Here is a 14673-nt window from a genome sequence, read left to right as displayed (position 1 = left end):
AGTAGCTAAGACTACAGGCATGCACCACCATGTCTGGCTTTTTAAATTTTTTGTAGAGAAGGGATCCAAAACATCTTTCAAATTCAGTTAATCATATATATGCCATTATTTGAAGTCTCTACCTAAGGAGTGGTGCTCATCACTTCTCTTCTATATATAATAGTTTTGGTTTATATATTTCAAGGTGATTTTATTTAGCATGTAGATATTGATGAATAAAATATTCTATTTTATTTAGCATATAGAGACATGAAAAAAAGTATCAACATGAAAGAGTACAGAGGGTCTGCAACTTACAATAGTTCACCTAGATTTTTCGACTTTGTGATGGTGTGAAACTGTTGCAATTTGAATGTACTTCAAATTTTGAATTTTGATCTTCTCCTGGGCTTGCAATATGCAGTATATGAGATATCCAACACCTTCTTATAAAATAGGCTTTGTGTTAGCTGATTTTGCCCAGTAGGCTAATGTGTTTTCAGCACATTTAAGGTAGGCTAGGCTGAGCTCAGATGTTCAGTAGGTAGGTATATTAAGTGCATTTTCGACTTAAGCTATTTTCAACTTAAAAAAGGTTTATTGGGATGCAACTCTGTTGCGAGTTGAGGACCATCTGTATTATAAAATAACTTTCTTTTTCCTATCTTTGTATTTTCAATTTTATTTTGCCTGATGTTTATTTGCTCCTTCCCCACCACCTCCTCTCTCCACTCATTGCACTGGGACTTTGCATTTGCTGGTATTTCTTGCTCAACTCTGTATTTGCAATTATTGTGTGTCATTTTGTCTTAGGCACATATCTTGTAACCAGCATTTGTCCAGATTTTGCTTTTTCAGCCAGTCTGAGAAAGATTTGGTCTTATTTCTATTTTTGTATTTATATATTGAACTTTGAAAATACAGTTGACCCTTGATCAACAAAGGTTTGAACTGTGCAAGTCCATTTTTACGTGGATTTCCTTCTGCCTCTATCACCCCTGAGACAGCAAGACCAACCCCTCCTCTTCAGCCTGCTCAACGTGAAGATGATGAGGATGAAGACCTTGTTAGTGATCCACTTCAACTTAATATTAATACATAGCAAATATATTTTCTCTTATGATTTTAATAGCATTTTCTTTTCTCTAGCTTTAAGAATACAGTATATGATACATATAATATACAAAATATGTATTAATTGATTGTTTATATTATCGGTAAAGCTTCTGATCAAAGGTAGGCTATTAGTAGTTACAGTTTTGGAAAGTCGAAAGTTATACTTGGGTTATTTGACTGTGCCGGCGGTTGATACCCCTAACTCCCATGTTGTTCAAGGGCTAACTGTATAGACTTCTATTTTGCTGTCTTTTGCAATGGTGATCAAGTTTCATCTCTTCTACAGCACCCTGTATATAATCTCTGTTGGATTCCATTTGCTTCCAGTAATTTGATTGATTGAATGATTGATATTCAGCCTTCTTTAAAAGTGAAGCATTTTTGACACATATTCAGCCTCCAGTCCCACCCTTCCCCGACTCCTCTTTTGTGCTGCTGCCTGTGTGACAGTCGTGATCTTAAAATGCAAATCTGGTCATGCCATTTACCCAGATAAAATATGTCAGTGGTTCTTGATCACATAAAGAATATATTTCCAACTTCTTGGCAAGACAGTCAAGATTCTTTACCTTTTTTCCCATCTTATCTTCTATTCTCTCTCCCATATTCCTTTCTGTTCTCCAGCCATGAAAGTTTCCTCTTTCTAATGCCTTAAGTGATTAGGGTATAATGATATTTTTATATGGGTTTATAGCACACACGCTACCTCCCCACTGGAATTTATTTTAAATTGTGGTTTTATTGCATTACCTCCAATCCTTAATTCAAGAAGTATATCAAAATTCTTAAATTTGCCACTCTTCCTTTCTCTTTCTCATTTTTCTTTACCATAAAACAGACTGAATTGGTTGAAAAACGGTCCTTCATATCTACAGGTTCTGCATCCTCAGATTTAACCAACTGAGATTGAAAATATTTGGGGAAATAAACAATAAAAAACACAATACAAACTCTAAATTTTGAAAATGATAGAGTCTAAGCTATTTGTATAGCATTAATATTGTATTAGGTATTATAAACAATCGAGATGATATAAAATATACGGGAGAATGTGCATAGGTTATATGCAAATATGATGCCATTTTATATAAGGGACTTGAGCATCCTGGGTTTTGGTATTCAAAGGCTCCTGGAACCAGTCCCCCATGGATCTTGAGGGATTGATTGCATATCATCTAGTTAAGCTATGCTAAAGATCCCACCCTCCAACCACCGTGGATAACAGAGGAAAGGAAGGAAAGGGAAGGGACGGGGAGGGCAGGGGATTTCCTTTTTGAGCACTGACAGTTTTCAGTCACCTCATGTATAATCCTCACAAGTAATAACATTTCCATTATATAAATGAGTAACAGGCACACAGTAAATGACTTGCCTCAAATTATCTTTCTGTTTGGAGAAGTCCACCAAATGCACACTATCTCATTATTTCATCTCATTATCATTTCCTAAACTCTTCTGTTCCTCCTCTCTTCCTGATTTTTGCTCACAGCCCTCTCTCTTACCTCTTCTAGGAGCTCAGGAGTCCTCTGCACTCCTCTCTCTCTCACCCCCATGCTAATGAGGTCTTCGCTTCCAGCTCTTTCTGCCTCTTTAATAACTTTACCCTCCTCCCCATTTCTATTACTACTACCAAAGTCTAGGCTCAAATAATGCCGGCTTGGGATTATTTCAAAAATCTCCTTGCTAATATTTCTGCTTCCAGTTTTCTCCCACTTCAAGCTTGCCTCCACAAGGCTGTTTTGTATCTGTGATATTTCTGAATGGCAAATCTGACATCACACCTCTTAATGCACTCTCTTTTGCCCACAAGTAAATGTCCTTGCCAACTCTGTCAGGATTTTCATGATTTGTGCTTTTCTTCCTCTGCAGTGTTATCACCCTTTGCTCTCTCATACGCATCTGGCACAGCAGCCACACTGAATGACCTACAGATTCCTGAGTCGTTCCAGATCAGCCGCCTCCATGCTTTGTTCACACTCTCTGCTCTACTTAGGTTTCTCTCTTACATGGTGAACATCCCTTTTTCTTTTTTTTTTTTAATACTCTTTTTTTTTCTTTTATTATTATTATTATTATTATTATTATACTTTAGGTTTTATGGTACATGTGCGCAATGTGCAGGTAAGTTACATATGTATACATGTGCCATGCTGGTGCGCTGCACCCACCAACTCGTCATCTAGCATTAGGTGTATCTCCCAATGCTATCCCTCCCCCCTCCCCCCACCCCACAACAGTCCCCAAAGTGTGATGTTCCCCTTCCTGTGTCCATCAATAGCAAAGACTTGGAACCAACCCAAATGTCCAACAATGATAGACTGGATTAAGAAAATGTGGCACATATACACCATGGAATACTATGCAGCCATAAAAAATGATGAGTTCATGTCCTTTGTAGGGACATGGATGAAATTGGAAATCATCATTCTCAGTAAACTATCGCAAGAACAAAAAACCAAACACCGCATATTCTCACTCATAGGTGGGAATTGAACAATGAGAACACATGAACATCCCTTTTTCAAGATCTTACTCAAGTTTCTACTCCTCTCTTGCTTTCCCTTATACCATTTTGGAAAGTGTTGGTCACAACCTCCTTTCTACTATTCTACCTTGTACATATTTATATAATGCTATTTACCACACTGTGCTGCAACTTTTCGGTTTTATATTTGACTAAGCTGCTTGTCATTTCCCTGATTTGATGAATTTTGTTCTCATTTTTACAAATCTCAATTTTACAAATTTTGTTCTTGTTGAGTTCCTAGGGCCTATCTCTAAGCACACTTTTGATTATTGAATGGATATTTCATTTTCCCTTAAAATGAAAGGATTGTGTTAATTGTATTTTCATAACTAAAACAAAATGGATGAATGGTATGCATGTCATTGGGGACACCCATTGCTTTGTTCATTGTAAAAGCAGGTGGACAGGACATGCTGTAGTCGATAACTGAAGGATGGCTTAGAATGGACTTGCAAATAGACTCAAGAAACATTCAGCCTTGCACTTTTTCTTTTGCAATTACTATTAGCTTTCCCTGCCCTTAAATGTTGTCACAGAGGTTTGAGAGGCCAATTAATTCTCCTTCCTCCTATGTGTTCTGAACAAGAGAGGAATTTAAACATCAGCAGATTCAAATTAAGTAATCAGTTTTTTTTTTTGAGTAAGACGAATGGGAGAATGCAATTTGGACTTCACGACAACATCAGTCTTCCTACTTTACTTCTGCCTTGGATTCGGCTGAGTTGCCCAGGCTTAGGAAACTGCAGGCAACAGGAGATGAGTTGGAGGCGGTAGGCTCATTGCATGGGAAAAAAAGCCTTGGGCAGCCTGGAGAGAGAAGGTGAGGTGGCCAAATATGGGCAACAATCCTTCCCCACATGGTCACAAAATGAAGGGAAACAGATGGCATACTCTTCAGATCTCACAGGTCCAAAGAAGGGTCTAGGGAGGAGCTGGAGAATGCTGCCGTTCATAGTCCTGAAAAGGTTTCTTTCTATTAAATGCACCAAAACTGGAGTGCCAGAAGAGAGAGGGGCTGGATCTCCCCAACCAAGGTCACAGGACAGATACATTTCTTAAACCCAGTGTCTCAGGACCTCAGAGATCCTGGTCCAGAAAGTTCCCTTTTTCATGGATTGGATCTTGTAACCCATAAGAAAAAAATAATATGACTTTTTTTGCTGTCTTTGACCTAACACTTACTATCATGATGATGGGTAGATTAATAACTGCTCCTGATAGCAAGTACATGTTAATAACATCGAAGCTTAATGATCAAGGAATTAACAGCTTGACACAGGTGTGAGTGCTCTGATGGGAAGAAGGAACCCCTGTGAATGGCTTTGGATTGCAAAGGACTTTTTTCCTGCAATGCATGCAGTGCTCTGGACCATATTATCTCAACCCAGGTCAATCTGTAATTGCACATCCTGATGATGGTAAAGAGCAATGACCTGGATGCTTCCACAGCTTGTGCTGTGAGGCCAGAGTGGCTTGTGCTGTGCCACGCTTAATACTGCATGCTTGGACCCTTCTGACATCCCTCCCAGTGCTGGGAGTTTACAGTCCTGATAATGCATCCAGTGCAAATGATTTAAGAAACATCCTTCGCTGGGCTCTGACCCATAATTTATTAACCCACAGATTTATTTAGTTCTGGCTTATTTCAGGTCTGTGGGTATGCATTCTTTTCATTGCTAAATGTGCTCCCTCAAAGTTGTGATGTCTTTAATTAGACCCATTCTATAAATTATATAATGGTAAGAAAGAAAAAAGAAAAGAGAAAGTCACGGTCAAGAGACAACAATGTAAAAGGAATAGATATTTTCATACAGTGGGTCTGATTTTCTCAGTGAGTCGAGATGGTCTTCTTAGAAGTAACACTCTCCACTGATGCTCAGAGCCTATGGTGACCTAGCAATGGTGGAGAGTTTCCCACAGCAGTGTTTTTCAAACCAATGTACATAAACATCACCCAGTTCAGCAGGTCTAGGGTGGAGCTGAAGAGCTGGCATCTCCAACAAGCTCCCAGGTGATGCTGATGACTGAGTAGCAAGAACCTAAGTTACTAAATCAAAACACCAGCTCCCCAAATCATCACAATCCATTTTATTCCACAGCATGTTTAAGGGAATGTTATTTTCAGGAAGATGTTTGGGATTAAAATAATTAAAAAAAAAACTGGAAATTCACACATTTATGTATCTCTTCTTTTCATTAAATATATATCTGTTTGGCAAAAAATGTTAGACTCTTTTGTACAAAAACAAAGCAAAAAAAAAAAAAAAACAAAACTGACCCAAAACTTTTGCAAACTGTAAATACCAGTAATAATTACAATGATGTAAACTTGGATGTCTGACAGCTTGACCATCCTGTGGAACTTGAGTTGCAGCAGGACCTCCCAGGAGAAGGTAACACCAAACGCTTGGATAGCAACAGCCCGTCCTAGAGGCATTTAGGCTTAGTCTATTAGAGATGGAGCGAGACTACTAATTTCACCATTTGTGCTTTCAGCTAAGAGGCTGGGAGCGTGGGTGGAAATGAAGAAGGCAGTTCTGGCCTGGGGCAGGGAGAGGAAACCCCAGACTAGCTGGTGAGGAGGGAAGATTTGTCACGATCACAGTGCAGACGCAAAGTGGGCGTGGGACCTGTGGACTGTTTGGGAAACTTATGCTAGGGAGGATCACGAGGAGGCTGCGGCGGCTGCTCTTGGGACCAAAGAGGAACAGAGCAAGGCAAAAGCAGGGAGAGAGGTGGGAGGAGATTTGAGCGCAGATCTTAATTCAAGTGTAACTGGTGGTGCGAGATGATTCTAGAGAGAGGGGAAAGGAGGATGTGGGGTTTGGTCTTCTCATCAAATAGCTAGGCCATTTCCTCCAGACAGGGGCCTTGGGGCACTCCCCTTGGTCTGGTGGCCAAGTTTTGGGGCAGTCTGGGGCTGCTGGCTTTCCTGCCCCAGGGAAGGAAGGGCATGCCTGTGGGGGGCTAGGATAGAAGGGCCCTTTGGCCTTCTTACTAGCAGTGGGCTTTGCTCTTGTCTCACCAGTGGACTGCAGCCATGGGAAGTGACCTGAAGCAGTGGAGCCGAGGAACAGAATCAGGGCAGTGAGCAAGATGCCAGCTAGGGGCTGAAAGTTGCCGGGGCTAGAGGTGATGCTGAAGGGAATGTGGACCCACAGCTTCCCTTTACCAAAGGAGGGTTCCAAGGCGTGGGCGTGTTTTCATTCCTCTCTCCTGTTAGCTAGGTGTTCCAGTTTTGGAAGGGGCATGTCTGGGCCCGGCCACTTCAGTTACAGTCATAGACGAAGTCATAGTTGCTGGGCTCCTTGGGAATCGGCGGAGGTGCGTCAGGGATCTGGATGTTTTCCAGGTCCAGGAGGCGGAGCTTGATTTCCATGCTGAGCAGGGTGTCCAGGTCATTCCGCGTCAGGTCGCTCATCATGTCCTTCCCGAGGAGCGCATTCAGTCCATCCGTCCAGATACAGTACTGGCAGGAAGGGAGGCAACAGCGATCATTACTGGTGGCAATTACGGAAGTATTAATAGTAAAAATAGCTAACAGTGAATACTCATCACTCAGTAGGCTGTGTGCTAAGTGCTGGGCCTACTTCGTCATTTCATATTCACGACATCTCAATATAAAGTTGATACTTCTGTTATCTCTGTTTTATAGGTGAAGGAACTGAGGTACGGAGAAGTTAAGTGACTCAGTATTTTGTAGACTGGGTGGGATTTGAACCCAGGCAATCTGACTCCAGTGCCTGTGCTCTTCTTTGCAAAGAATGCTTCTCTGTAACAGCTGAGGATTGGAGTTCTCCATGACTTGCAATGTAACACCTATGTGGGAGTCTACGACTTTTAGGTATTGGTGGAATCTACCGAACAGCCCTGGACTCAACATCAGGTGAAGCAGGTTTCTTTGCTGACTCCAGTCATGGCTCCTAGTCTAGTAGCTCATCTCGGCCTGTCCTGTCTGATCCTAGCATTCACAATGACAGCCCTGTCCCACCCTGGAGCCAATGGCCAATGGTAGTCCCACCTTGGTGTTTCTCAGCTAAAGGGCTAGGAAATAGCCTTCTGCTGCCCAGTGTCTGGCAGCCAAAATGGTTAAAATTATTGGGCAGTCTTAATGGGAGGAGGGTTGGCTGCCTGTCTGGGGACCTCTTTAGCCTTTGTCTCTAGTTCCTAAGGTTTCTTTTCACCAGGCCTCTGGGGCCTGATACCTGGAGACATTATCTGTTTTGGAAAGCCCTTCAGAGTACCCAACTAAGAGTCTGATTCTTCTCCTCTCATAGCCTTTTGTCTCTCCAGGAGACTATGATCTCTGTGAGGGAGAAGGAAGAACTGTGCCTTGTCTGAGGACCTGCTTTTCTCTTCTTAGCTTCCACTCCCAGAGGCTGGAGTTCTGTACTGACCTGGACGGAGAACCATGACACCTGGTGAAAGAGGCACCCCTGATGCCAGCATCTCGGAAAGCTGCTTGGTGTTCTGGATGCTGGGCTCCACTCATGCACTAGAGTTAGGTTTCTAATAGTCCTATATAGGATTCTATAACAGCAATTGTTCTCCTCTTTTGTTGAAGCGGTCTTCCTTCTACCACGCACTGCAGATTCCCAACTTTTCTGCCTCACTAGATCAAGCGGCAATTCCAGACCCTCTTTAACCTACTTTGGCACTGTGGTTATCTGGACTGTATTCCATGGTAGCAGATCTCAACATAAAAGTAACCAAAGTATACTCCAAGCACTATATAAATCTCCAGTCACCATGATGTGATGGAAATCTTCCATGATGCACATCAGCAGTCCTACTTTTTAAGCTGAGGAGATGCACAATGGGTGTATTATGAGATCTGTGTTTCAGGAGGGCAGCATTGATTTGGAGGGCTTTGGTTCTACCTTGGCTATGTGATCTCAGCCAAAGCATTTAACCCATGGAAACATCAATTTAGTGTTAAGGGATTTCTGGAAGAATTAGTGTCCTCATGATCTGATTCTGACCATGTCTAACCATCCATTTCTTCATAAATAACCTTGACAGAAGTAGACACCTAGCTCCTACCTTGGAGATCCTGATCATGTAGATCTAGGGTGAGGAGACTTTCCTTCCTAGAAGACTCTAATGAACATGCAGGTATGGGTGCCACTGAACTCTACATTCTCAAAGGCCAGCTTTCATGCTGTTTCGTGGTAAATCCCCAAGTCCTGGGGATTACTATTCTTTTCACACAGCCTTCCCAGGCCTTGCTGGCTTCCTAGTACAGATTATTTTAACCCACAGGAACATTTCTGCAGTGCGTTTCTTTTTAGAAACAACAGGAGCAGAAAATTTTATGTGAAAGTACATTGACCAATAAATAAAAACCCTGTAGTACTGATACTGAATTTGATTTGGAACTATCAGTATCAATTCATTATGTAGTTTATCTTAAAAGAAAACCTCCTAGCTCTGTCCCCAAAAAGGGCTAAAAAATAATGACCAACCAAGAACCACTGCACCGTGGTGTGCAATGACCATCAACACACCTCATGCTTAGATTCTGGTCACTAAATATCATTTCCCACTGCAAGTAATCAAGGCTCCACAGAGAAAAGGCAGAAAACATAAAGATAAACCTGGATCACTCCATCATACCAGAATGCCAGAAAGTTATCAAAGACATAAGGGGTCCTCCCAATAGGACTCAGATGCCAATCCAATGGTGTTCCTACTTGTTCCAGACAGGATAACTTAGAAACTAATAATGACAGTAACTGCAACATATTGAGACACAATTCTGTTTAAAAGCATGATTTCCTACTCAACCCCTGCCCCCAAATGCCTCATTGTTCTTCTTTGAAAGATGCTTACTATTTTGAAAACTAGTAAAGAGAATCAAGTATTTATCCTGCCTGCCATATGTAAGTTGTATAACTTTAGGATAACCAAATAGTTGATGAGGCCAGTTTCTCTTTATATATCCCTTTAATAAATAAAGAAGGAATAATAAAATTAGGATATCAACCTTTTGCAACCTCTAATGGTTCCAAGGATCCAGACAACGATCATCAGTGGCTGCTAATATCCAAGAAAGGGGAGCAAGAAGTCACCATGAAAGTACAAACACCACTGCTGCTGCTTAGAAAGGGAGCCTGAATTTGATTAATCCTTTAATTACAATTCATAGGACATACAGGGGACAGATGAATATATGAATTATATTGCAGGTTGCGGTGGGAAAAATAATACCCGCCTTCCAAAGACACCCACATCCTACTCCCTGGATCCTGTGAATATGTCAGGTTCCATGGAAAAGGGACTTAAGGTTGCTATCCGCTGACCTTAAAATAGAGATTATCTTGGATTATCCAAGCAGGCCCAATGTAATCCCAAAGGTCCTTAAAAGTGAGAGAAGGAAACAGAAGAAGGGTCAGAGTCAGAGAAGTAAGAGGTAGAGGGAGATCTGAGTACGAAAGAGGAGGCTGAAGTGAGGTGATGAAAAGGTTCAACCAGCCATTGCAACGGATGGAGGCCAAGGAGTGCAGGTGGACTCTTGAGTGAAAAAGACAAGGGAAAATTCTTCCCTAGAGCCTCCAGAAAGGAACACAGCCCTGCTGACACCTTGATTTTAGCCCACATTTGACTTCTGAAGTCCAGAATTGGGAGATAATAAATTTGTGTCCTTTAACACTAAGTTTGTGGCAGTTTGTTACAATAGCAACAGTAAGCTAATACATAAAGTTATAACCAGCACAGTCTAGACTATTAACATTACAGGTCTAATGACCTGTTTTTCCCAATAAATAAATTTCAAGGAAAAAAGGCACATGCTCATGATTGTGAGAGATAGAGAGGGAGAAAGAGAAACCTGTAGATTCAGAGAAACCTAGGAAACATGTCAACCAACTGCAATGCATGGATCTTTTTTGCATTCTGACTTGAACAAAGTATGAAAGAAAAAAACACACAAATGAGACAATTAGAGACATCTGAAAACTGACTGCACATGGTTTAATAAATAAATACCACATTATTAATTTATTTAAGTGTGATCAGGGTATTGCAGTTATGGTTTTTAAATTGAGTCATTATTGGGAAATGCATACAGGAATATTTATACATAAAATGATATCCAGATTTGCTTCAAAATAATCAGGAGTGGCAGCTGGGTGATGGTGGAAGAGTGGATGGGAGCACAGGTGAACCAGATTGGCCACGAGTTGGTGATTGTAGAAACTGAGTGATGGGCCTGCCAGGAATGTGTGAGCTCAGTGCCTGCTCTTTCTCTTCCTAGCTCCACAGTGCAGGGGTTAAGTGAGGGGCTTCTGGAGCAAGACTGCCAGTGTTTAAATCCCAGCTCCGTCTCTTACTACTTGTGTGACCCTGGACATGTTTCTTAAGTCTCTTGCCTCATTTCCCTCTTTTATTAAATGGGGATTCTTTTGGAGTTATATGAGGGTTAACCGGGGTGAAATATACATATAAAGCATTAATGGTGCCTGGCAGAGAGTAAGCCAGGGTCGTTATACTTACAGTTGACCCTTGAACGACATGGGTTTTAACTGTGTGGGTCACTTATACATAGATTTTTTTTTTCAATAAAACTTATACCAAGTGTGCCTGTCTCGCCTGCTTCCCCTTCCACCTCTTCCACCTCTCTAGCCTCTGCTACCCCTGAGACCTCAAGACCAACCCGTCCTCTTCCTTCTCCCTCATCCTACTCAATGTGAAGACAATGAGGATGAAGACCTTTATGATGATTCTCTTCCACTTAATGAATAGTAAACATATTTTCTCTTCCTTATGATTTTCTTAACATTTTCTTTTCCCTAGCTTACCTTATTGGAAGAATACAGTATAAAATCCACATAACATACAAAATGTGGTGAATCAACCGCTTATGCTATGGGGAAGGCTTCTTTCTGGTCAACAGTAGGCTACTGACAGTTAAGTTTTTGGGGAGTCAAAAGTTATGGGCAGATTTTCAACTGTGTGGGGGGGGTTGGTGCCCATAACCCCCATACTGTTCAAGGGCCAACTGTGTTAACCTTTCTATTGTTGAGGTATTCAGTTCTGGGAGGTCTCTCCATGCTCATTTGATAAATGAGAATGTCTGTAATAGAACTTTCTATTGTATGGAATAATTACGGAAATAAAATGAGGTAATAGAGAGGAAAGTGGTCTGAAGTAATTAAAAGTGTTCACAAGCATATGGCATTTTTCTCTTTATTGTATCTATAAGAAGTGGCAGATATGAATAAAAATCTGGCAGTCCCAGAGCATTTATCCTGATCTGGAATTAATGTACACCGGGGAAAACAGCCTTGCAGAGATTTAAATAACATCCAAAGTTCTACTATTTTAAGTAGTTTTGTATACAGCTCTCTACATCTTGAATATGGTGGCCTGTGTAGAACCACAATTTTATTTAAAAACAGAAACAGTAGAACACAGTATCTATTTTCAGAAAGATGAAGACAAAGTCTTACCCTTCAGCAAACTAAATGTCAAGTGACACAGAATTATATTTAAGCACCATTCTAAATGCAGGATTTGTGTCTAATCTTTCCTCTCTCTTTGGGATATACAATTTTATTCAAAAGCTTCAAACCAGTGAAAACCAGATACTGAATAACTTCTAAATGAGTTAACTGTCCTAGGGGAAATGGGGAACAAAAGTCAGATTCTATTAAAATGTTCTCTTCCTTTCTAAAGCTGTTTATGCAACCACACGCAAAACAAAAATTTGAATGGTATCATCTAAAAATAAAAGTTTCAAGCATGATGTTGAGTTCCAGTTTATAAAAGAAAGTTAAATCAGCCATAACTGCTACTTTATCTTACAAATGCATTTTCCTAGATTTATGCTAAATATTTTAAATATAGCTGACAGCGTGCTGCAAGAAGAGAAACAAATTATACATATAACAAGATGTCAGAAAGGAATAAAAGCATCTCGAAAATAAAATCCCAACAGCAGAGACAGCCCTAAACCTCTTAAAATAGCTTAAAGAAATTTGGTAGAAAACCTACTTCCTCAGATGTTTTAAAGAAGAGAGACCAGTTTATCTTGGGAAAATCCAGACCAAAAACGAAAAATTCAATGAAAACCAAAGCTGTAACCAGGGCCGCTTCTTTCTCTGGATTAACAAGTATACCTTTGCTGCATTTGAGGCCTTTTACATCCTTTTTCTTTACCATGAACTATCAATCAAGCTACTAAGAAGTTGAATGTGTTGCAATGGGCAGTTTGTCAAGAGGTTTCTATTCTACTCCAAGTCAGCAAGATGCCCCTTGGTTCATCATTTTTTCAGGCAGGTCTATTTTTCTTAAGTAAAACTTCTTTCTATATTTTTCTTGAGAAAAGATAACATTATCTCATAAATTATCACCCCCGAGACCCTTACCTCATGCTTGTCAGGAGCGATGAAGTTCAGTTGGCAGTTTGAGTCATACAAGATGGAGAAAGCGAGTTCAAGCACCTCCTACAAGAGATGAGAGAAAACAGCACCTTAAGGAAAATCGGCACATTTCATTTTGCAGTTGCAAATGGCTGCACATTGACCATGGAATCGGGCCAGCTTGCCTAGACAAGCGGGGCTGCAATGAGGCTGATGGAAGGAGGAACCATGCTCTTCAAGGTTCACGGCATGATTCCTTCTCTCCATTCAGGGCGGTCTGTGAACTATCTCATTTAATTCGCATGCAGCCCATGTAGCAAGTGTTTTCATCCCCTTTATGAGGCAGGGCTTAGAGAGGTTCAATGAGTGTCCAAGGTGACAGCACCGCCCGCCTCCTCGCCCACTACCCAAAACTGTGTTATTCTCCTTTCTTCAGCATCTCCCTTCCAGAGAGGCCACAAAAAAAACCCAGTAAACTCCCAATCAACAGCATTAAGGACTGCCCTTCCTTCTATCATCCTAAGACAGACAGACAGGCCCACAGAGGTATGAATTCCCTAAAATGTGGATGCTACGCCAGCTGTAAGGAGGCTGCTAGGTGAACCCATTATCTTTACATCTGTCCTTTGACCTTTGAGCTACTGTACAGCAAAGGCTACACAAAGCTTAGGTTTTACCCAGCAGAGACTGCAAGGTATAATAGAGAAGCATGGGCTCACTCATTGGTGATAACCTACAGAGTGCACGCAATGAGCCAGGCCCAGAAGTCTAGGAACCAAGTGACATTTTTCATTTCATTGCAGGTGAATGACCAATGGCCAAGGCACTCAGTGCCATGTCTAATATGTACATTAAACCACACTTCTCAAACTGTACATGCTGCACCAATACTGGGTAGGACGATCATTCTAGTGGTCTGAGCGGTCAGCAGAAGATGAGAGTCATCAGCTCATCTCAGCATCCTGAGGACTCCTAGTCTTGAAGAGAAGGGCCAAGTATATCCAAACCAATGCTCTGCACTGTTCTAGCATGGAGGTTCCAGTGTGCCTTCCTTCTCTGTGCTTCTATTAGGCACCAGTGACGACCATCCCTCTCCCCTCCTGTGATCTGTGAGCCACCCTGCTCAGTAATTGCCCATAAAACATTCTTTCTTAGGGAGCCAATCTCCTCACATCATTCTCTACCTTAATATCTGTTACAGGGCTTGTCTTTGGCCTGTGACTCACAGCAAAAATGCCCCAGAAAGATAAAAGGCAAAAAGATGAGGTCAGTGCCTACAGATTTCAGAATTTCAGATGGATTAAAGAATTATTCCAAAGTGGCTGCATCCCTGTCCCGACACAGTCCATCATCTAACTATTTCTGGCTCTCGTGGAGTTCTCAGTGTCTGGTTCACCTCCAACTGTCCCTCACTGAGAGGGGGCAGATCTTGTTCTGAGGATAGATCTACCAGCGTCTCACACTCAAAAGGTCTCCTCACCTTGACAGAAATAGAAACAAGCGAAGGAAAGAATGCTTAGTCGTGGAATGGGAGCTATTCTGCAAAAATGCTCTCCTTATTTTCTATTCTTCTTCTTTAGGCCCTGACTCAGGCCTACCCAGTAGAGATAATAATGTAAAAAGGAAGTGTGCCGAAACAAGCAAATAAACAAAAAACAATTTGCCATTAAGTATAGCATCTGTTTCCAT

General features: G+C 41.3%; 1 protein-coding gene across 11 annotated transcripts in view; it reads right to left on the bottom strand.

Annotated features, from left to right (window-relative positions):
* Positions 1-5695: 5695 nt before the first annotated feature.
* The window catches only part of ELMO1 (engulfment and cell motility 1), a 595247-nt gene continuing 586269 nt past the window's right edge, over positions 5696-14673 (bottom strand). For all 11 annotated transcript variants that reach the window (XM_054496891.2, XM_063667384.1, XM_063667385.1 and 8 more), the window contains 2 exons: positions 12991-13068; positions 5696-7091 (listed from right to left, as the gene is read on the bottom strand). In XM_054496891.2, the coding sequence (XP_054352866.1) occupies positions 6891-7091; positions 12991-13068 (279 nt within the window). In that variant the 3' untranslated portion in view covers positions 5696-6890. The remainder of the gene's footprint in view (positions 7092-12990; positions 13069-14673) is intronic.

The sequence above is a fragment of the Pongo pygmaeus genome, chromosome 6, assembly GCF_028885625.2.
Source record: "Pongo pygmaeus isolate AG05252 chromosome 6, NHGRI_mPonPyg2-v2.0_pri, whole genome shotgun sequence".
In the NCBI taxonomy this organism is placed as follows: domain Eukaryota; kingdom Metazoa; phylum Chordata; class Mammalia; order Primates; family Hominidae; genus Pongo; species Pongo pygmaeus.
The sequence above is the reverse complement of the archived record's forward strand: the minus strand, read 5'-3'. Positions and strand labels throughout refer to the sequence as shown.